Here is a 21,948-nt window from a genome sequence, read left to right on the forward strand (position 1 = left end):
TTGCGTCAGCCAGAAAAATGATAGGATGGATTACGAGAACCTTCAAGTCCAGAGATCCCATCACAATGGTTGTACTCTTCAAATCACTTGTGTTGTCCCGTCTTGAGTACTGCTCAGTACTCACTTCCCCCTTCAGAGCAGGAGAGATTGCTGAAATTGAGGGAATACAGAGGACATATACGGCACGCATAGAAGAGATAAAACACCTAAATTATTGGGATCGTCTCAAAGCTCTCCAAATGTACTCACTAGAAAGGAGACGAGAGAGATATCAAATAATATACACATGGAAAATACTGGAGGGACAGGTCCTAAATCTGCACAGTAAAATAACAACGTACTGGAGTGAACGACATGGAAGAAAATGCAGAATAGAACCAGTGAAGAGCAGAGGTGCCATGGGCACAATCAGAGAACACTGTATGAAGATCAGAGGTCCACGGTTGTTCAACGTCCTACCAGCGAACATCAGAAATATTACAGGAACAACCGTGGACATCTTCAAGAGGAAACTAGATGGTTTTCTTCAAGGAGTGCCGGACCAACCGGGCTGTCGTGGGTATGTGGGCCTGCGGGCCGCTCCAAGCAACAGCTTGGTGGACCAAACTCCCACAAGTCAAGTCTGGCCTCGGGCCGGGCTTGGGGAGTAGTGTCGTGACGCTGAACCCCGGTTCATTCCGAACACAGCGATTACACAACACATAACACCTTGCCTCAGCAACCGTTACTACCACCTATACTCCTACACACACCAGACCCTTGAGGCTAGGTTTGTACTGGAACACAATGAATGAACATATGGAAGGTATTTGAAGGCCGTCGGGTTTTGTCATTTAATTACAAAGAATAGACTCTGACAAATAATAACATATTAACATACTCTATTAGGTCCATACACTTCCAATACCCATAGACCACTTGACCTCCGCGATCACCACCCACACTCGTAACTTCCGCCTAAGTCCCTAATACGGAATGATTACTACAACGCTCCACACCCGGTTAGTCTTTCATTCAATATTCACATACTGCAGACTTAACTTGGCCACTAAGATCACATCAGGTTCTCGCATAGCTGTCTGCTACACTTCGCTGCTGCCACAAACGGGGATCCAGAGGACTTCTCGGTTCAACTCCCACAAACAGACTCCCCCCAATCAGCCATCTACCTCAACCATTTCACCCCGCCTCTCAAGGAAGGTATAATCCGATTAACCTTATCCCTAGAGCGGTAATCTTGTTCCTAGAAGCCTGACGAAGAATAATTCCTCTTTCCAGGAATTATTAATTTGGCTAAACAGCTTCGGTCTTAATCCATTGACCTTTCTTAGATATGTGATCCATAGTTTGTCTACTTAACATGTACTTCCAATCATCATTCGTTAAGTGTTGTAGTAATGATCCTCTAGCTAATAATTCCTACTAACTTGTGGATTACAACACCACTCCCCTCCTTAAACACGCATATGTCCCCATATGCATCATTGCAATGGTTCCATTAGTGCAAGGACCTGGAGGATGCACCCACCATATGTGTACAACTAAAAAATCATCCAATAAGTTCATCATACACACGATGAAATAAATTTTAAATTTTCCCCGACATGACTCACAACACTTCTCCAACATATACATTATATTCACATCATAGCACAGGTAAAATAGTCTGTAATAATTTTTCCCATCTCCAACAATGCACATATACCTAAACTGCTGACATATAATTACATACAAACATAACCATAAATTTACATGGACCAGAATTCTGGCACTTAAACAGAAATGACACTAGTCATTAATATATACACACACACATATATCTAAGGTTCTTCATCCTTAGTAATAAGTTACTAACAATTTAACATCTTGCCCTGTACTGTTGACATAAGGGCTTACAATGGTCACACAATGTTTCACTGGCCTCCTCCACAATTGGCAGCATCACTTCTCTTGTCTTCGTGTCCCATGGTTGCTAGGTCATAGATCCTCCATGACCCAGACAAAACCCAGGCTGTCCAGCCTGGTGAATGTTGTCAATGTCCCATCGTTGCTCTGAGCTAACGTGATCCTGGCCTCCAGAGCAACGGAGATTCCTACCCCAGGGTCATGTTCCCTCGGGTCTGTGCTGACGTCTCATTCCAGGGCACCAACCCCAGAACGCTGTAGATACTTCACAGCTCTCTGGTCATCCTTCCTTGCTGTGCTTACCACAGCTGTAGCACACTACTCTAGGCCCATCTGCCCAGAGTGTGTCCACCCGTATTCACACCTTCCCGACCGCTGTACCTGCAAAATATTACCTCGGAGCTCCCTGGCTCGATCCCATCATTACATGACACCCCCTCGGCTCCTTACTCTCTCCCCGTATATAGCCTGAACACAGCTGCAAAGCCATTGCAGCTGGCCCTTATCCCTGCTTTGATGTCAGGGGGCGAATTTCGCCTATAATGTCACGTTGGCTTCACTTCCTCTCCCCTTATTTTTCTAGAATTACTGAGTGTAGCGTCATGGCTTCCCTTCTACTCTACCTGAAGCTCTGTGACATGATCCCGGGGGACCTACTCAAGCCTAACACTCAGCAATGGTGCCGATGAGGTAATATACAGTATATACATACACATACATTATCACAATAAATACTTCATTAAAATAATTTCAAACTAATGTCACTAAAGCATCATACTGCCACTGGCTCGCCTCTAGCGAGATTTCTGTAACAACTTAATTAATGAGAAATTAGTATATCTACTTGACTCGTCCACTGCAACCACCAACACCTGAAATTTTGAAATTCTACATTGTAATCTTATCCATAAGACTTATCCACTCCGACTTAATTAATGAAAATTTTAATGAAAAAACAAATTTTTTTTTTTTTTAGTCTTTTATGAATCTTGCTAGATATATTGACTTGGCTCGCCTACTGCAGCCACCAACTCCTGCAATTATCCACATTTCATCTTATCCATAAGACTTACCCACTCCGACACACCATCACCTCTGGTCATCCCAACCACTGATGACCTCATTAAAACGCCACACATCCCCACAACCACTTCCTGCGTCCTAACGCACCGACCTTGCTACGCCAATACTCACCTTAACGACCACTACCTGGCGCCCCTGCGCCACCATATACTCCACAACACCACACTCCATACCAGGCGTCCAAACGCCACTACACTACACCACCCAATTGCGTCCTCAACGCCATCAACACTCGGCGTTTCCAACGCCATCAACGGAACACCCGGCGTCTCCAACGCCATCAACACAACACCCAACGTCCCCAACGCCCTCAACACAACACCCAACGTCCCCAACGCCCTCAACACAACACACGGCGTCCCAACGCCCTCAACACAACACCCGGCGTCCCCAACGCCCTCAACACAACACCCGGCGTCCCCAACGCCCTCAACACAACACCCGGCGTCCCCAACGCCCTCAACACAACACCCGGCGTCCCCAACGCCCTCAACACAACACCCGGCGTCCCCAACGCCCTCAACACAACACCCGGCGTCCCCAACGCCCTCAACACAACACCCGGCGTCCCCAACGCCCTCAACACAACACACGGCGTTACAACAACCAGTTATGCTACACATGCTGCACCTTGGCGCTACAATGCCATCACTGCAGGCGATGAGTCACAATAACGTGGCTGAAGTATGTTGACCAGACCACACACTAGAAGTTGAAGGGACGACGACGTTTCGGTCCGTCCTGGACCATTCTCAAGTCGATCAATCAATCCTGGACCAATCGACTTGAGAATGGTCCAAGACGGACCGAAACGTCGTCGTCCCTTCAACTTCTAGTGTGTGGTTTGGTCAACAATGCCAACAATGTCATGCACTATACTACATCCATAATATCAACAGTCAAAACATGCACATTTCACTACAGTAAATACTATGCATTACGCTGGCGTTTAATAAGCCACTACACGTGCATTACACTACACACCCCTCGTCCAACCGCCAATATACAACCATGCACTGCCCGGCGTCCAAACGCCAATACACAATTCCTGGAAAGAGGAATTATTAATTTGGCTAAACAGCTTCGGTCTTAATCCATTGACCTTTCTTAGATATGTGATCCATAGTCTGTCTACTTAACATGTACTTCCAATCATCATTCGTTAAGTGTTGTAGTAATGATCCTCTAGCTAATAATTCCTACTAACTTGTGGATTACAACAGTAGAAGAACTCCCAGAACCCCATCAACCAGGTAACCAGGTAACACACCTGCTACACATGTTCACATTCTCACCTATCCTAACCACACACCCCATTAAACACATGAGGACGTAGAACGTCCGCCCAATCCTCACCACTCATCCCATGAAACACGTGAAGACGTAGAACATCCGCGGGGGCGGGGGGGGGGGGGTGTTACCACTCAACGTGCTGAGTCGGATCGCCCCACCTCACCTGGACAGGTGAGCCACTTCCAGGTGGTCGCGGGCGCTCTTTATCCTCAACTTCGCTACTGATCATGAGGTGGTGTGGAGGGGGAAGGGGGAGTGTAGGTACCAGATCATGGGGTGTTGTGGAGGGGAGGATGGAGAGTGTAGGTACCAGATCATGGATTGTTGTGGAGGGGGGGTAGGGAGAGTGTAGGTATCAGATCATGGATTGTTGTGGAGGGGGGTAGGGAGAGTGTAGGTACCAGATCATGGAGTGTTGTGGAAGTGGGGGGGGGGGGGTAGGGAGACTGTAGGTACCAGATCATGGGGCGGTGTGGAGGGGGGAGGAGTAATTAGAAGGACGAAGGTGTCAGATACTAGAGGACTTTTGATCAAAGTAAATTGAATATTACAATTGACAATCGCTACTGAACTCACCTAATTGTGCTTGCGAGGGTGGAGCTCTGGCTTTTTGGTCCCGCTTCTCAACTGTCAATCAACTGATGTGAAGATTTCTGAGCCTACTGGGCTCTATCATATCTACATTTGAAACTGTGTATGGAGCCTCCACCACATCACTTCCTAGTGCATTCCATTTACTAACTTCTTTGGCACTGAAAATGTTCTTTCTAATGTCTCTGTGGCTCATTTGGGTACTCAGTTTCCACCTGTGTCTCCTTGTACCTGTACCACCTGTTTTAAATAATCTATCTTTGTCTACCCCTGACAATTTTTTATGTGGTGATCATGTTTCCCTTATCTCTTCTGTCTTCCAGCGATGTGAGGTGCAGTTCACGCAGCCTTTCCTCATAACTCATGCCTCTTAGTTCTGGGACTAGCCTAGTGGCATTCATCTGAACTTTTTACAGGGCTTCTGCTCCTTCCTTTAATGTCCATGGTGAAATACCATCCGGGGCCTATAGCCTTTGTCACATCTAAATCTAGCAGATGCTTCCTCACCTCCCTCCCCACTGGTAATGGCAAACTCCTCTATTGAGTCTGATTAGATATTCCCTCTCTTATCTCTGGGACTTCTCCTTGCTCTGATGTGAAGACCTGGAATTTCTTATTGAGTTCCTCGCACACTTCCTTGTCGTTTGTAGTGAATCTGTCTGCCCCTATCCTCAGTTTCATTACCTGTTCCTTCACTGTTGTTTTCCTCCTGATGTGGCTGTGCAGCAGTTTGGGTTGAGTCTTTGCCTTGCTCGCTATGTCATTTTCATTTTGCCTTTCTTGTCACCCTGACGTATTCATTCCTGGCACTCTAGTATCTTTCTCTTCTCTCAAATGTTCTGTTATTTCTATAGTTTCTCCATGCCCTTGTACTTAGTTGCCTTGCTAGCTTACATCTCTGATTAAACCATGGGTTTCTCGTCTGCATTTCATTTTTCCCCTTTTGGACTGGGACGAACTTGTCTGCTGCCTCCTTACACTTCTGTGTGATGTAGTCCATCATGTCTTGAGTCGTCTTTACTATGTTTCCCAAGCTATATCAGTTAGGAATTTTCTTATTTCTTTATAGTTTCCCTTCCGGAATGCGGGCCTTTTGTTTTCTGGTCCTTTCCTTGAGTACATTAACCCTTCTTCGACCAGATACTCAAACATCAGTACACTTTGATCACTCAATCCCACGGGGGCTTCGAGACCGATTTCCCTTATATCTAAGTTGTTCAGAGTGAAGACTAGGTCGAGTCTCGCTGGTTCATCGTTGCCTCTCATTCTCCTCGGTCCCCTGACATGTTGACTTAAACAGTTTCTTGTCGCCATCTCCAACAGTTTCGCTCTCCATGTTTCCTCACCTCCATGCAGTTCCTTGTTTTCCCAGTCTATCCTTCCACGATTAATGTCCTCCATGATGAGCAGATGAGATCGATTTCTACAGGCAGCAGGGGCTGGTCTCTCAATTATAGTGTTAACTGCCATGTTGTTTCTGTCATACTCTTGCCTGGGTCTTCTGTCATTTGGTGGTGGGTTATATATCACTGCTACTACTACTACTACTATTGGTCCTCCGATCGTCATGGTGCTTGTTATGAAGTCTCTGAACCTTTCGCAGCCCTGAATAACCATCTCCTCGAAACTCCATTCCTTTTGATTTCGACACTATGGAGTGCCATGTGTGATATGGGTGGCGTGGCGGGTAACCTCAATGGAAGGTTTGAACCCTCAGGTGGGTAACACTTGAGTCCTGCTGAGAGCCACTCCATGTAGGCGTCTGTGGCCCGGTTGGTAGGTGTCAGCCTCCACATTTTCAGGTGCGAATTTAAGTCTCTGATGATCCAAAGGGATAAAATGTCCAGGTGTTATATGGCAGTTGTTGTGCGATATGAGTGTTGTTGATGGCTCAGTGTGACATCCGGCCTGGGAGAGAGAGGTGCACTTTGCCACTCTGACGAGTCCTGGTCAAAGACCGGTCCCTCGCGACGAGGCGGAGTGCTTCATTAACATCTGCCAGCAGCACTACTGCTCTCTCACACTCGCAACGCTACAATGGTAAGTGGCCACACCAGTTAGCCTCCATACGTAACGAAATGCTGAGCCGTGTAAGTCCTGACCGAGGCCGGCCAGGGTAATCTGTGGGTTTGTCGGAGGCGTGAATCATGACATAGCTTCTGTAGGCGACGGTCTCTTGTAATACTTCATATTGTTTTTCTGTCTTTGTTGCCACGTCGTTCAAGCTGTTCTGATGTCCAGCAGAACAGCTTGAACTATCGAAGAGTTACGTAGTGTGACGAGCCAGTGTGCTGTGAGGGAAGAGTGGCTCACCCTGCAGAGTGAGGAGCCATGGGGCTGTGAGGGAGGAGAAGCTCACCCTGTAGAGTGAGGAGCCATGGTGCTGTGAGAGAAGAGTGGCTCACCCTACAGAGACGAACCATTGGGTTGTGAGGGAGGAGTGGCTCACCCTGCAGAGTGATGGAGTGTAACGAGTCATCCCAGCAAACAATCTTAGGTTGCTACAACTTACTGCACACAACGTTGGCTAAACAAATGTGAGACTTTGTTGCAACCATAAATGTTGCATAAAAGTCGTTTTCGTGATTGATGATATATACAAAAGTAGAAATATAAACAAAACATATTTATATATTTAGTAGAAATTCAACAGGATGAGCATTATAAAGGTGGGTTCTAAATGTTTTATTCATTATTTTCACTTAATAGAGAATCCATGATGGTGGTGGTTGTTGTTGGTGGGTTGTGGTTGGTGGCAATGCTTGTAGATTGTTATGATTGATGGCATTGGTAGGTGATGGTTATGGTTGGTGGTAGTGGTGGTTGTGGTTGGTGATAGTTATGGTTATAGTTGGTGGTAGTGGTAGCTGATGGTTGTTGTTGGTGGTGGTTGTTTCCTGTGGTTCGTGATAGTGGTGGCTGATGGTTGTGATTGGTTGTAGGTGTGGTTGGTGGAAGTGATGGTTTATGGTTGTGGAAGTTGATGGAAGTGGTTATTAATGGAAGTGGTTATTGATGGAAGTGGTGGTTGATGGTTGTGGTGGTTGACTGTAGTGGTGGTGGTTGATGGTAGTGATTGTTGATGGCTGTGGTGAATGATGGTTGTGGTGGATAAGGGTTGTAGTGGTTGATGATTGTGGTGCTTGATAGGTTTGGGGGTTGTTGGTTAAGATTGTTGTGGTTTAAAGTAGTGTTGCTTGATGGTGGTGGTTGGTGGTAGTGGTAATTGATGGTAGTGGTGGTTGGTGGTAGTGGTGGTGGGTGATAGTGGTGGTTGTTTGTACCAGTGGTCGATTGTTGTGGTTCGTGGTAGTTGTGGTTGATTGTTGTGATTGTTATACAAATAATATGGAAATATACAATATTTATTTCTTCATTTAGTAGAAATTAAACAATAGGAGCATAATAAAGGTGGGTTCAAAATGTGATCCATATTGTGTGTCAATCATTATGTGATTAACCACAATGTGTGGCTGCTTGGGTGATGTTGGCGTCCGTGGTGGTGGCGTCCGTGGTGTTGGCGTTCGTGGTGTTGGCGTCCGTGGTGTTGGCGTTCGTGGTGTTGGCGTCCGTGGTGGTGGCGCCGGTGGTGTTGGCGTTCGTGGTGTTGGCGTCCGTGGTGGTGGCGTCCGTAGTGTTGGCGTCCGTGGTGTTGGCGTCCGTGGTGGTGGCGTCCGTAGTGTTGGCGTCCGTGGTGTTGGCGTCCGTGGTGGTGGCGTCCGTAGTGTTGGCGTCCATGGTGGTGGTGGCGTCCGTAGTGTTGCTGACCGTGGTGGTGTTGGCGTCCTTGGTGGTGGCGTCTGTGGTGTTGGCGTCCGTGGTGGTGGTGGCGTCCATGGTGGTGGCGTCCTTGGTGATGGCGTCCGTGGTGGTGGTGGCGTCAGTGGTGGTGGCGTCCGTGGTGTTGGCGACCGTGGTGGCGTCCATGGTGGTGGCGTCCTTAATGGTGGCGTCCGTGGTGGTGGCGTCCGTGGTGGTGGCCACCGTGGTGGTGGCGTCCGTGGTGGTGGCGACCGTGGTGGCGTCCATGGTGGTGGCGTCCTTAATGGTGGCGTCCGTGGTGGTGGCGACCGTGGTGTTGGCGTCCGTGGTGGTGGCCACCGTGGTGTTGGCGTCCGTGGTGGTGGCGTCCATGGTGGTGACGTCCGTGGTGATGGCGTCCATGGTGGTGACGTCCGTGGTGGTGGCGTTCTTGGAGGTGGCGACCGTGGTGTTGGCGTCTGTTGTGTTTGCGTCCGTGGTGGTGGCACTCGTGGTGGTGGCGTCCGTAGTGGTGGCGCCCGTGGTGGTGGCGTCCGTAGTGGTGGCGTCCGTGGTGGTGGCGTCCTTGGTGGTGGCGTCCGTGGTGTTAGCGTCCGTGGTGGTGGCGCCCGTGGTGGTGGCGTCCGTAGTGGTGGCGCCCGTGGTGGTGGCGTCCGTAGTGGTGGCGTCCGTAGTGGTGGCGACCGTGGTGGTGGCGTCCTTGGTGGTGGCGTCCGTGGTGTTGGCGTCCGTGGTGGTGGCGACCGTGGTGGTGGCGACCGTGGTGGTGGCGTCCTTGGTGGTGGCGTCCGTGGTGTTGGCGTCCGTGGTGGTAGCCACCGTGGTGGTGGTTCCGAGGTGGTGGCGTCTGTGGTGGTGGCGTCCATGGAGGTGGCGACCGTGGTGTTGGCGTCTGTTGTGTTTGCGTCCGTGGTGGTGGCGTCCATGGTGGTGGCGTCCGTAGTGGTGGCGCCCGTGGTGTTGGCGACCGTGGTGTTGGCGTCTGTTGTGTTTGCGTCCGTGGAGGTGGCGTCCATGGTGGTGGCGTCCGTAGTGGTGGCGTCCGTAGTGGTGGCGCCCGTGGTGTTGGCGACCGTGGTGTTGGCGTCTGTTGTGTTTGCGTCCGTGGAGGTGGCGTCCATGGTGGTGGCGTCCGTAGTGGTGGCGCCCGTAGTGGTGGCGTCCATGGTGGTGGCGCCCGTAGTGGTGGCGTCCGTGGTGGTGGCGCCCGTAGTGGTGGCGCTCGTGGTGGTGGCGACCGTGGTGTTGGCGTCCGTGGTGGTGGCGTTCATGGTGGTGGCGTCCGTGTTGGTGACGTCCTTGGAGGTGGCGACCGCGGTGTTGGCGTCCGTGGTGTTGGCGACCGTGGTGGTGGCGCCGGTGGTGGTGGCGTCCGAGGTGTTGGGGTCCGTTGTACTCACCTAGTTGCGCTTGTTGGGGTTGAGTTACGACTCATTGATTCGGCCTCTTAACTGTCAATCTACTGGTGTACAGATTCCTGAGCATCTAGAGCTCTATCATATCTACCTTTGAAACTGAGTATGGAGTCAGTCTCCACAACATCACTTCCTAGTGCATTCCATTAACTAACTACTCAGACACTGAAAAAAAAATCCTTTCTAATGTCGCTATGGCTCATTTGGGTACTCAGCTTCAACCTGTTTCCTTTGTGCGTGTACCATCCGTGTTAATCCATCCTTGTCTACTCTGTCAATTCGAGGTGGTGTTAGCGTCCTCTTGGCACCCAGAAAGGCAGGCGCCCCAAAACTGACACCAGCTGGTAGAAAATTTCAACCGGAGACTGAAACAGAGGCTAAAAACTGACCCCCAAGAAAAATAAGGAAACAAGCAAGTCCTTTTCCCCCCGTCCCATCCTAAATCCTTATCCAGACCCCTTTCCAGTGCTATATAGTCGTCATGGCTTGGCGCTTTTCCTTGATAATTCCATTCCATTCATCAACCCGACGCGTCGGCCTCCCTCCCCCCAGGAGCAGGATGGGGAGGCCCCCCGCCCCACCGAGCAGGCCGTCTGCCTACCAGTTTGTTGAGCGAAACTGACTGGGGGTATTTGTCTGCTCTCGTCTCGATTGCCTGTCAGGATTTTGATCTTAGCGGTGACACCTGCTGTGCGTTGGAGGATTGGCCAGGAGTACTCGGACTGCATGCGCTTAGAGTTACCTTCCCTTGGGTTTCAGGGTTATCTTCCCTGGAGATTTCGGGTCCCACGGGACCCACGGAAGTGGGACCGTGGGTTCGGGGTAGCGGTCGCTTGGTTTCTGCCTCGCCCTTGGGATCAGCTTGTGTCTTGGTGCCTTCGTTCGGCTCTGGGTAGGATGTGTTTGCTGCTGGTTGGGGCGCACTGGGCTGCACAGCTGGCATACAAGCAGCGGACGTGCCTCTCTCTGGCCTCCTGTTGTTGTGGTGCACTTTCGGGGTTCTTTTCTTTCTTTTTCGTTTCTTTCCTGCCTGTCCTCCTATTAGGTATGCCTGGGTTCCGTTTGTGCAACCTCGGGGCTCCTCTCGGGCCCCGAGGTTGCTTCCTTCACAGGGGTCAGTTTGTCCGTAATATACGAGTTTCAACCGGCTTTGCATCACCAGTGTCTGGGCTTCCCGTAGGGACACCTCCCCATGCGGGCCCAAGAAACCCCCGTCGGGGCTTGAGTGGATGGATGTGTCCACCGAGTCCCATCACGCCTTGTGCGAGTTTGCAGGTTGATCGGTGCCCGTCTCTCAGGGTGACGATCATCTGTTTTGCCTCCGTCATGCTGCTTGTTTGGTCGCCGGCACCTTTAAACCGGAGTTGTGCGGGGTCTTTTTCCATGCTCGTTCTCCCATTTACCCATTCTTCTTCGGAAGATCTTAGGGGTCAAGCGGCTGTCGCATTATATTGTAGAGTTAAGTTATTGCAACGTACTAGGTTGGTAACCCGCTCGAATGTGGGCGACCAACCCGTTTTGATTAGGGACCCGAACTTGGGGGTGTTGGTCACTTCGACTTTGGTTCCATCTGCACCCTTGGGTCCTTTTCCGGTTGGTGTGGTTCGCTCTGCTCCTCTCTCTCTACTGCCGGCTCCTGAACGTCTGTGGGTTTCGGAGTCAGAGCAGAGTTTAGTTGGATTTGAGACTCGGGCGGCCCCAGGGGGGGGGGGGGGTGGTTGTCCCATTTGAGGCGGGGACGGAGGCCGTTGAACCCGATTGTCCCGCCGAAGCTTGTGGGTCCTCCCAGTGAACCCCCTTCTTTGAGGCTTTTCCCTTGGACTTTTCTTCAAGGATGTTGGGCGAGGATGTGCGTTCTGCCTCGGGGCCTCTCTCGAAGGGTCTCAGGGCTTAGGGAGAGCCCGCTCGGTGTGCTTGGGTTCTACTTTGCTACTATTAACATACAGCACAAACTTAATGACACACGCCCCAACAGACAACGAACCATCAATCTTGCCTGTACAGCTATCGACGTGTCGGACCTTAATGATGTAACTGAATGGGAATTAAATCATGCACTAAAGATGGGAAAATCAACTGCTCCTGGAGAGGACGGTATTACTTACAGTCTACTGAGATTAGCCTCACAAGTACCAGGTAATCCACTATTAGTGTTGTACAGAATGAGTTTAAGTGAAGGAGCATTACCTGATGCTTGGAAAAAGAGTGTCATTGTTCCCATCCCCAAACCACACTCAGATAATTATAGACCTATATTTCTAACATCGTGTGTTTGTAAAGTGCTTGAACGCATTGTTCTTAACCGACTCATGTATCGTATACAGGGGTACCTGTCACCCCCAACTGTTTGGATTTATGCCTGGGCTCAGTACACGACACTGTGTGTACACAACACTTTCCCTCAAGCAGTCTTCATCGACCTAGCAGCAGCTTTTGATACAGCAAACAGAGAAATCATACTAAAACAGCTCACCGAAGTGGGAATACAAGGAAAATTACTGAAATGGATAAAAGGCTATTTGTCTAATCGAACAGCATATGTTTTGTTTAATGGTGTTAAAAGCACAGAGAGCACACACTTTGAACTTGGAACTCCACAAGGAGGGGTCCTCAGTCCCTTGTTGTTCAGCGTTCTGATGCATAAACTTATTAAAGATCTTCCAACTAATAATGAAGACACTGTCATTTGTTATGCTGATGATATATGTTTACAGGCTGCCTCCGAGCCTAAAATGCAAGTTCTGCTCGACGCTTTTGCTACTAGAGCTGAGGATTGTCTCAGCTCACCTCCTTATCTCTGTACAGAAAACTCGTGCCCTCATTCCGTGTGGTATTCCACCAGCCAATTATAATATAGATGGGCGAGCACTTGAGAACTGCGAGTCTTACAGATACTTTAATGGTGTCCCCATTAACGACCCTGGGTACCTTTCTTCTCTCAAGAGGAGACTCTGGGAGAGATTAAAGCCCTTGCGGGTCCTTGTTGGTGTCAATCGTGGAATTAACGTGAGACTTGCTAGAATGTTTTATGTATCATTTATAAGCTCTGTGATTGACTACAATGCTCTACATCTCACACTGCATACAGACAAAGAGCTGAAATCTCTTGAAACCTTGCAAAATGAATCTATGCGTCTCATCCTTGGGACTTCAAAGTCCACGAGAATAGTTAACATGAGAGCAGAGTTGAAATTACCTACTATAAGTGAGAGAATTTTGTCTATTAGCACAGTTTTCGGAATGAAGTCATTGAGTAAATCTAGGCAACACATGAAGTTTCAAGCTAAACTTTCTAATATGCTGCACTCACTTGAGATCTATAGAAGAAGAACAAAATCTGATTATGTATTTTGGTTCTACAAGGTAGCCAACTCCATCAAAATATTAAATATGTACCCAACTCAATTAATCAACCAATTACTCCATGAGATATCTGGGATCTATCAGTTGATTTTGTAAATGCGCCCAAAAAAGATAGCGTGCACTCTTCATTATTTAAACAGTTAACACTCAAAAGCATCACTGAGAGTAATCAGAGTATGGGTAACGATGTGTATCAGTGCTATACCGACGGTTCTGTAGAAGAAGGCTTACGATGTACCGGATGTGCATGTAATATATTTGAACAATCTTCTCTCGTACATACAGCAATGAAGCACGTCAATGACTGGGCAAGTACAACTCAAGCCGAACTTGTAGGCATATACCTTGCCACTGAATTTTTAAAAGACAAAGGCAGTGGACTTGTATACTGTGATTCGCAGAGTGCACTCCTGGCATTGAACGCACATAGTAGTGACACCCAGAAAATAGTCAGTGATATTCGAATGAATGTTTTAGCTGCTAAAGAAAACAGATTTGAAAATAAATTCCTATGGATACCATCACATGTTGGCATCTCAAGGCATGACACTGTTGATATGCTTGCAAAGACAGCCTGTAGAAAACCAGTGATAGAAATTGATATGGGTGTTTCATTAGCAGTGACAAAGAGAATACTTAAACAAATATCTAATGAGGATCTCACCGACCTAACAAATTCACAAAGACCTGAAAGTTGTAGCATTAAGTATTATGATAGATATCGTGAGGAGACATTCACATATGGGACTAATAAAACAAGAACCCGGCAATGTGATGTTAGTGGCCAGAATGCGAAAGGGATATAGACGTATCTGGCAGCTTTCTCAAAACCCAAATGTCGAGTACACAATGTGTCAACTTTGTGAATGAGAAAACATGCAGTCTCTTGAACATTATATTGTAGAATGTCCCATACTGACTGACTTTCGCCCTCCTGGGCTAAGGTATGCTGAACTGTGTAATTACTATATGAGTACTGGAACACTTGATGATATTGTACCCAAGATTGGACTTGTACTCAAGATTGACCATGTAATGTATCAATTATGTATGTATGTGATGTAACTATATAACGTGAGCTTGTAAAAACACCTTAATCACCTTCAGTGATTAAGTGCTTAACTGCACACTAGTTTATCAGCTATCTCACCCTGTCAGAGTAAAAGAGACATATGTATGTGAATGTATGTGTGTGTATATATGTATGTATATATGTATATGTACTTATATGTATGTGTGTGTGTGTATGTATATGTATGTGTTTAAAGTATTATGTGGAAGCTGATCAAAATTACTTTTCACCTTTGTAAATGCACATTAATGACACTATGTAAAAGACACATCGAACACTTTATGTAGGGAATACGTAAATCTGTGTATCTATGTATTTACGAATGTAGGTTAGCTTAGCATTTTAAAAGCACCGAATCACCTTCTGTGGTTGATATTTCAATAAAGTCCTGAACTATATGTTTAACACATCTCTAACCCTGTCCATGGAGGACAGAAGAAAATGTATATATGCTGGTTAGCATTGTAAATGTGTGGCCATGTCTGTGGTAGAAAAAAAATGCTTAGGTCTTTTGTGCTTCTGAGCAAGGGTCTTGTTGCAGGGGGAGGGGGGGTTTCGTTCCCATTGGCATTAGTTTTGCCATATTTGCTGGCATGTTGTGCGTTTTCGGTCGTTCTCCAGTTAATAATACTGGAGAGCATAATATATATATGTATATATATGTGTATATATATATATATATATACATATATATATATATATCTATATATATATATATATATATATATATATATATATATATATATATATATATATATATATATATATATATATATATATATATATATATGTCGTACCTAGTAGCCAGAACGCATTTCTCAGCCTACTATGCAAGGCCCGATTTGCCTAATAAGCCAAGTTTTCATGAATTAATTGTTTTTCGACTACCTAACCTACCCAACCTAACTTTTTCGGCTACCTAACCTAATTTAACCTATAAAGATAGGTTAGGTTAGGTTAGGTAGGGTTGGTTAGGCTCGGTCATATATCTACGTTAATTTTAACTCTATTAAAAAAAAATTGACCTCATACATAATGAAATGGGTAGCTTTATCATTTCATAAGAAAAAAAATTGAGAAAATATATTAATTCATGAAAACTTGGCTTATTAGGCAAATCGGGCCTTGTATAGTAGGCTGAGAAGTGCGTTCTGGCTACTAGGTACGACATATATATATATACATATATATATATATATATATATATATATATATATATATATATATATATATATATATATATATATATATATATATATATATATATATATATATATATATATATATATATATATATTTATATATATATATATATATATATATATATATATATATATATATATATATATATATATATATATATATATATATATATATATATATATATATATATATGTCGTACCTAGTAGCCAGAACGCACTTCTATGCCTACTATGCAAGGCCCAATTTGCCTAATAAGCCAAGTTTTCATGAATTAGTTGTTTTTCGACTACCTAACCTACCTAACCTATCTAACCTAACTTTTTCGGCTACCTAACCTAACCTAACCAATAAAGATAAGTTAGGTTAGGTTAGGTAGGGTTGGTTAGGTTCGGTCATATATCTATGTTAATTTTAACTCCAATAAAAAAAATTGACCTCATACATAATGAAATGGGTATCTTTATCATTTCATAAGAAAAAAATTAGAGAAAATATATTAAGTCAGGAAAACTTGGCTTATTAGGCAAATCGGGCCTTGCATAGTAGGCCGAGAAGTGCGTTCTGGCTACTAGGTACGATATATATATATATATATATATATATATATATATATATATATATATATATATATATATGTTGGAATGTTGGAAAATAATGGTCATTCTCAAGCTTTCGTTTGGACGTTTACTTAGCATACTCTGTGTAGTTATCGGTCATGTTTTACCTGTCACTTGATTCTGGGCTGGATATATAATCAGTGGAAACCAATTATGGTACTGGAATACTGGAAGCTCATTACTGTGGACACCTAATTCAGAGGAATGCAATGAGCACACAACCCATTAGCTTTCCTGCGATTGTATTCAGATATATTCCAGATCTTCATGAATTTCAACCGTAAAACCAAGGTGCTTGAAAGCCTTCTTGCAAATATCATATTTTATTTAAATATGATATATATTATATAATATATATTTTATATATTATATATATATATATTTATATATATATATATATATATTTTATAAATATATTTTATATATATATATATATATATATATATATATATATATATATATATATATATATATATATATATATATATATATGTCGTACCTAGTAGCCAGAACGCACTTCTCAACCTACTATGCAAGGCCCGATTTGCCTAATAAGCCAAGTTTTCATGAATTAATGTTTTTTCGACAACCTAACCTACCTAACCTAACCTAACTTTTTCGGCTACCTAACCTAACCTAACCTATGAAGATAGGTTAGGTTAGGTTAGGTAGGGTTGGTTAGGTTCGGTCATATATTTACGTTAATTTTAACTCCAATAAAAAAAAATGACCTCATACATAATGAAATGGGTAGCTTTATGATTACATAAGAAAAAAATTAGAGAAAATATATTAATTCAGGAAAACTTGGCTTATTAGGCAAATCGGGCCTTGCATAGTAGGCTGAGAAGTGCGTTCTGGCTACAAGGTACGACATATATATATATATATATATATATATATATATATATATATATATATATATATATATATATATATATATATATACATATATATACATATATATATATATATATATATATATATATATATATATATTAGTATATTTTGGTAGCAGTCTTTCCTGTAGACATATTTTATTAAATATGACCGAAAAAGTAAGATTAATAATTCTAACACGAATTTTCTCAATCTTTCGTACATTATGCTTCACTGTTGGAGGTAAATTAAAAATCACTTCTCCAAAATTCATTTTTATTTCTAGTCTGACGCGACACGGGCGCGTTTCGTAAAACTTATTACATTTTCAAAACTTATTACATTTTTCATTTACGCAACTACTTCATGCTACAAACGAGTGGAGAAATAGCAACATCGACCATAGTATCCGTACCCGCATTGAACAACACCTCGACATCCTCACAGACCAACATCACCTCAGCACTGAAACAAGGATTATCAAGAAACTAACAACATTATATGGAGGACCTATGGCAATTCCACGACCAAGAGATGGCTTCCTGAACCTTGCAGGAATTAACCTCACTGAGGACCAAGTCACTCTCCTAAATCTGGGCATAAACTGTCATGTTATGTCCAGACCGAGTGAAATGGCCCGGAAAGTGGAGTTGGAAATTCTGTTGGACGACATATTCGACCTCGAGACACAAAAGAAGGTCACTACCAAAGATACCTTACAAGCAGAACTTATTGCAGAAGGAGGAAAGAATCGAGGCAACTACAGAAGCACCATACTGTCCCCCGAGCTTAGAGCGGCAGCTAAAAGCCTTCGTGAGAACAAGGAGATAGTTGTCAGGAGAGGTGACAAGTCGCCAATATATGTCATTCTTAAAAAAGACGAATATCTGGCGAAAATGAACATCATACTCTCTGACCAAACTAAGTTCCAAAGGGTAACGAAGGACACTACAGCCGAATTAAAAGCAAAGGTCAACAAACTGATCGAAACTGTGAACGCCAAGAAATCCGGACTCCACCTGCCAAAGATCATTGGGGAATATAAACCTGGATATGCGTATGGAAATGTCAAGACGCACAAGCCTGGAAACCCACTTCGGCCAATCATTAGCCAGATACCCACACCCACGTACAGATTGGCGAAGCGACTCAACGGCCTGCTGACTCCTTATGTTCCTTGCGCCTTCAGCCTGAAGTCTCCAAAGGAATTTGTGGACTTACTGCGGGGCGCACGGGCCACAGGGATAAGAGCCTCGTTGGACGTAGAATCGCTGTTTACCAACGTACCTGTGGACGAGACAATCGGAATGATAGCCGACAGAGTGTATCGTGATCCAGCCTGTACTCCTCTTGACATGCCAGAAAGTATTCTGAGGAAACTACTCCAAGCTTGTACTAAAGAGGCACCCTTCTTGAGCCCGGATGGGCACATGTATAAGCAAGTAGATGGGGTCGCTATGGGTTCTCCCCTAGGTGTCCTGTTTGCAAACTTCTACATGGGTACCATCGAGCAAAAAGTCTTAGTCGACATGAACTTGAAACCGGCCATATACTGCAGGTATGTTGACGACATTTTTACACAGGTACCTGATGTCAGACATCTGCAGGAGCTGAAGGAGGCATTTGAGCAGAGTTCCGTGCTGCGTTTCACTTACGAGACGGAAAAGGATGGGAAGCTGCCTTTTCTAGATGTAACAGTCATGGAAAAGGGCGGAGGTTTCCACACTGCAGTCTACACAAAGGAAACAAACATAGGAATGTGCCTAAATGCCAACAGCGACTGCCCTGACAGGTACAAGAGGAGTGTTGTTAACGCATACGTCGACCGTGCTCTCAGCCACAGCTCAGAATGGAAGCAAGTCGACGAAGAACTCTGTAGGGTAAGGCAGGTTCTAGTCAATAACGGCTTCTCCAATGGTTTCATCGAAGACATCATAAGAAGGAAAGTGAAAAGCCATGCAACCTCCGAAGAGACAACTAACACAACACCTATACCCCCTATTAGACTATTTTACAGGAACTTCTTTTCCACAGCTCATAAAACAGAGGAAAGGGTCCTGAAAGATATTGTTAATAGAAACGTTATCCCTACAGACAAAAATCAGAGGATACAACTGACGATTTACTATAAAACCAGAAAAACGGCCAGCCTACTCATGAGAAACTCTCCAGACACGAAACAGAACGCTTTAAAAGAGACTAACGTCGTCTATGCCTTCAAATGCCCACTTGGGGACTGTAAGCTCCAAAAAACCCAGTATATAGGCAAGACAACAACATCTCTTTCTAGGCGTTTAACGATGCATAAACAACAGGGCTCCATTAAGGAACATATAATCTCTTCCCATAACCAAACCATCGCCAGAGAAATCCTAGTAAACAACACAGAAATCATCGATAGATGCAGCGATAGCAGGCGGCTAGACGTTTGCGAGGCACTACACATCAAGAAGTCAACACCAGCAATCAACAGCCAATTATTGCACAACTATATTCTACCCACCTCAAGACTCCGCCCCAATATAGAAGCATCAAGAAATATGGACCAATAGGCTTTCTACAAACACTTCTATTCAATATCCATTGTTTCGTGTTCTGTCTTGTGTTGATACTTTTAATACCCTATTAATATCCTCTAATGCCACATCATCCTTCCCACCTTACTCAAAATGTAATGCCACATCACCCTTCCCACCTCACTCAAATGTAGATATAAAATCAGGGAAACGCAAGTTCTAATCAGTTGTGTATTTGTGAAGTCTTTGAAAATGTAATAAGTTTTACGAAACGCGCCCGTGTCGCGTCAGACTAGAAATAAAAATGAATTTTGGAGAAGTGATTTTTAATTTACCTCCAACAGTGAAGCATAATGTACGAAAGATTGAGAAAATTCGTGTTAGAATTATTAATCTTACTTTTTCGGTCATATTTAATAAAATATGTCTACAGGAAAGACTGCTACCAAAATATACTAATGTTAAAGTGCACGACCCAGCAGCAAGGAATCAAGCCTTCACGATAAAATATCGCCAGGATCTGATTCGTGATCAGATATACAAGGCAGAGAATGAAATCAAAGCCAAAAAAACGCAACTACTTCATGCTACAAACGAGTGGAGAAATAGCAACATCGACCATAGTATCCGTACCCGCATTGAACAACACCTCGACATCCTCACAGACCAACATCACCTCAGCACTGAAACAAGGATTATCAAGAAACTAACAACATTATATGGAGGACCTATGGCAATTCCACGACCAAGAGATGGCTTCCTGAACCTTGCAGGAATTAACCTCACTGAGGACCAAGTCACTCTCCTAAATCTGGGCATAAACTGTCATGTTATGTCCAGACCGAGTGAAATGGCCCGGAAAGTGGAGTTGGAAATTCTGTTGGACGACATATTCGACCTCGAGACACAAAAGAAGGTCACTACCAAAGATACCTTACAAGCAGAACTTATTGCAGAAGGAGGAAAGAATCGAGGCAACTACAGAAGCACCATACTGTCCCCCGAGCTTAGAGCGGCAGCTAAAAGCCTTCGTGAGAACAAGGAGATAGTTGTCAGGAGAGGTGACAAGTCGCCAATATATGTCATTCTTAAAAAAGACGAATATCTGGCGAAAATGAACATCATACTCTCTGACCAAACTAAGTTCCAAAGGGTAACGAAGGACACTACAGCCGAATTAAAAGCAAAGGTCAACAAACTGATCGAAACTGTGAACGCCAAGAAATCCGGACTCCACCTGCCAAAGATCATTGGGGAATATAAACCTGGATATGCGTATGGAAATGTCAAGACGCACAAGCCTGGAAACCCACTTCGGCCAATCATTAGCCAGATACCCACACCCACGTACAGATTGGCGAAGCGACTCAACGGCCTGCTGACTCCTTATGTTCCTTGCGCCTTCAGCCTGAAGTCTCCAAAGGAATTTGTGGACTTACTGCGGGGCGCACGGGCCACAGGGATAAGAGCCTCGTTGGACGTAGAATCGCTGTTTACCAACGTACCTGTGGACGAGACAATCGGAATGATAGCCGACAGAGTGTATCGTGATCCAGCCTGTACTCCTCTTGACATGCCAGAAAGTATTCTGAGGAAACTACTCCAAGCTTGTACTAAAGAGGCACCCTTCTTGAGCCCGGATGGGCACATGTATAAGCAAGTAGATGGGGTCGCTATGGGTTCTCCCCTAGGTGTCCTGTTTGCAAACTTCTACATGGGTACCATCGAGCAAAAAGTCTTAGTCGACATGAACTTGAAACCGGCCATATACTGCAGGTATGTTGACGACATTTTTACACAGGTACCTGATGTCAGACATCTGCAGGAGCTGAAGGAGGCATTTGAGCAGAGTTCCGTGCTGCGTTTCACTTACGAGACGGAAAAGGATGGGAAGCTGCCTTTTCTAGATGTAACAGTCATGGAAAAGGGCGGAGGTTTCCACACTGCAGTCTACACAAAGGAAACAAACATAGGAATGTGCCTAAATGCCAACAGCGACTGCCCTGACAGGTACAAGAGGAGTGTTGTTAACGCATACGTCGACCGTGCTCTCAGCCACAGCTCAGAATGGAAGCAAGTCGACGAAGAACTCTGTAGGGTAAGGCAGGTTCTAGTCAATAACGGCTTCTCCAATGGTTTCATCGAAGACATCATAAGAAGGAAAGTGAAAAGCCATGCAACCTCCGAAGAGACAACTAACACAACACCTATACCCCCTATTAGACTATTTTACAGGAACTTCTTTTCCA

At 44.9% G+C, this 21,948-nt stretch overlaps 1 protein-coding gene across 4 annotated transcripts in view; it reads left to right on the forward strand.

The window, feature by feature from the left end:
* The first annotated feature begins 6,763 nt into the window (after positions 1–6,763).
* LOC123771973 (basement membrane proteoglycan-like) overlaps positions 6,764–21,948 on the forward strand; it is a 206,229-nt gene continuing 191,044 nt past the window's right edge. For 2 of the 4 annotated variants that reach the window (XM_069337894.1, XM_069337893.1), the window contains exon 1: positions 6,774–6,912. In XM_069337894.1, coding sequence (XP_069193995.1) covers positions 6,910–6,912 — 3 coding nt within the window. In that variant the 5' untranslated portion in view covers positions 6,774–6,909. Of the gene's footprint in view, positions 6,913–21,948 lie in introns of all 4 variants that reach the window. The other 2 variants (XM_045764831.2, XM_069337892.1) reach the window with 2 other exon arrangements.

This window comes from Procambarus clarkii, chromosome 38 (genome assembly GCF_040958095.1).
Source record: "Procambarus clarkii isolate CNS0578487 chromosome 38, FALCON_Pclarkii_2.0, whole genome shotgun sequence".
Taxonomy (NCBI): Eukaryota; Metazoa; Arthropoda; class Malacostraca; order Decapoda; family Cambaridae; genus Procambarus; species Procambarus clarkii.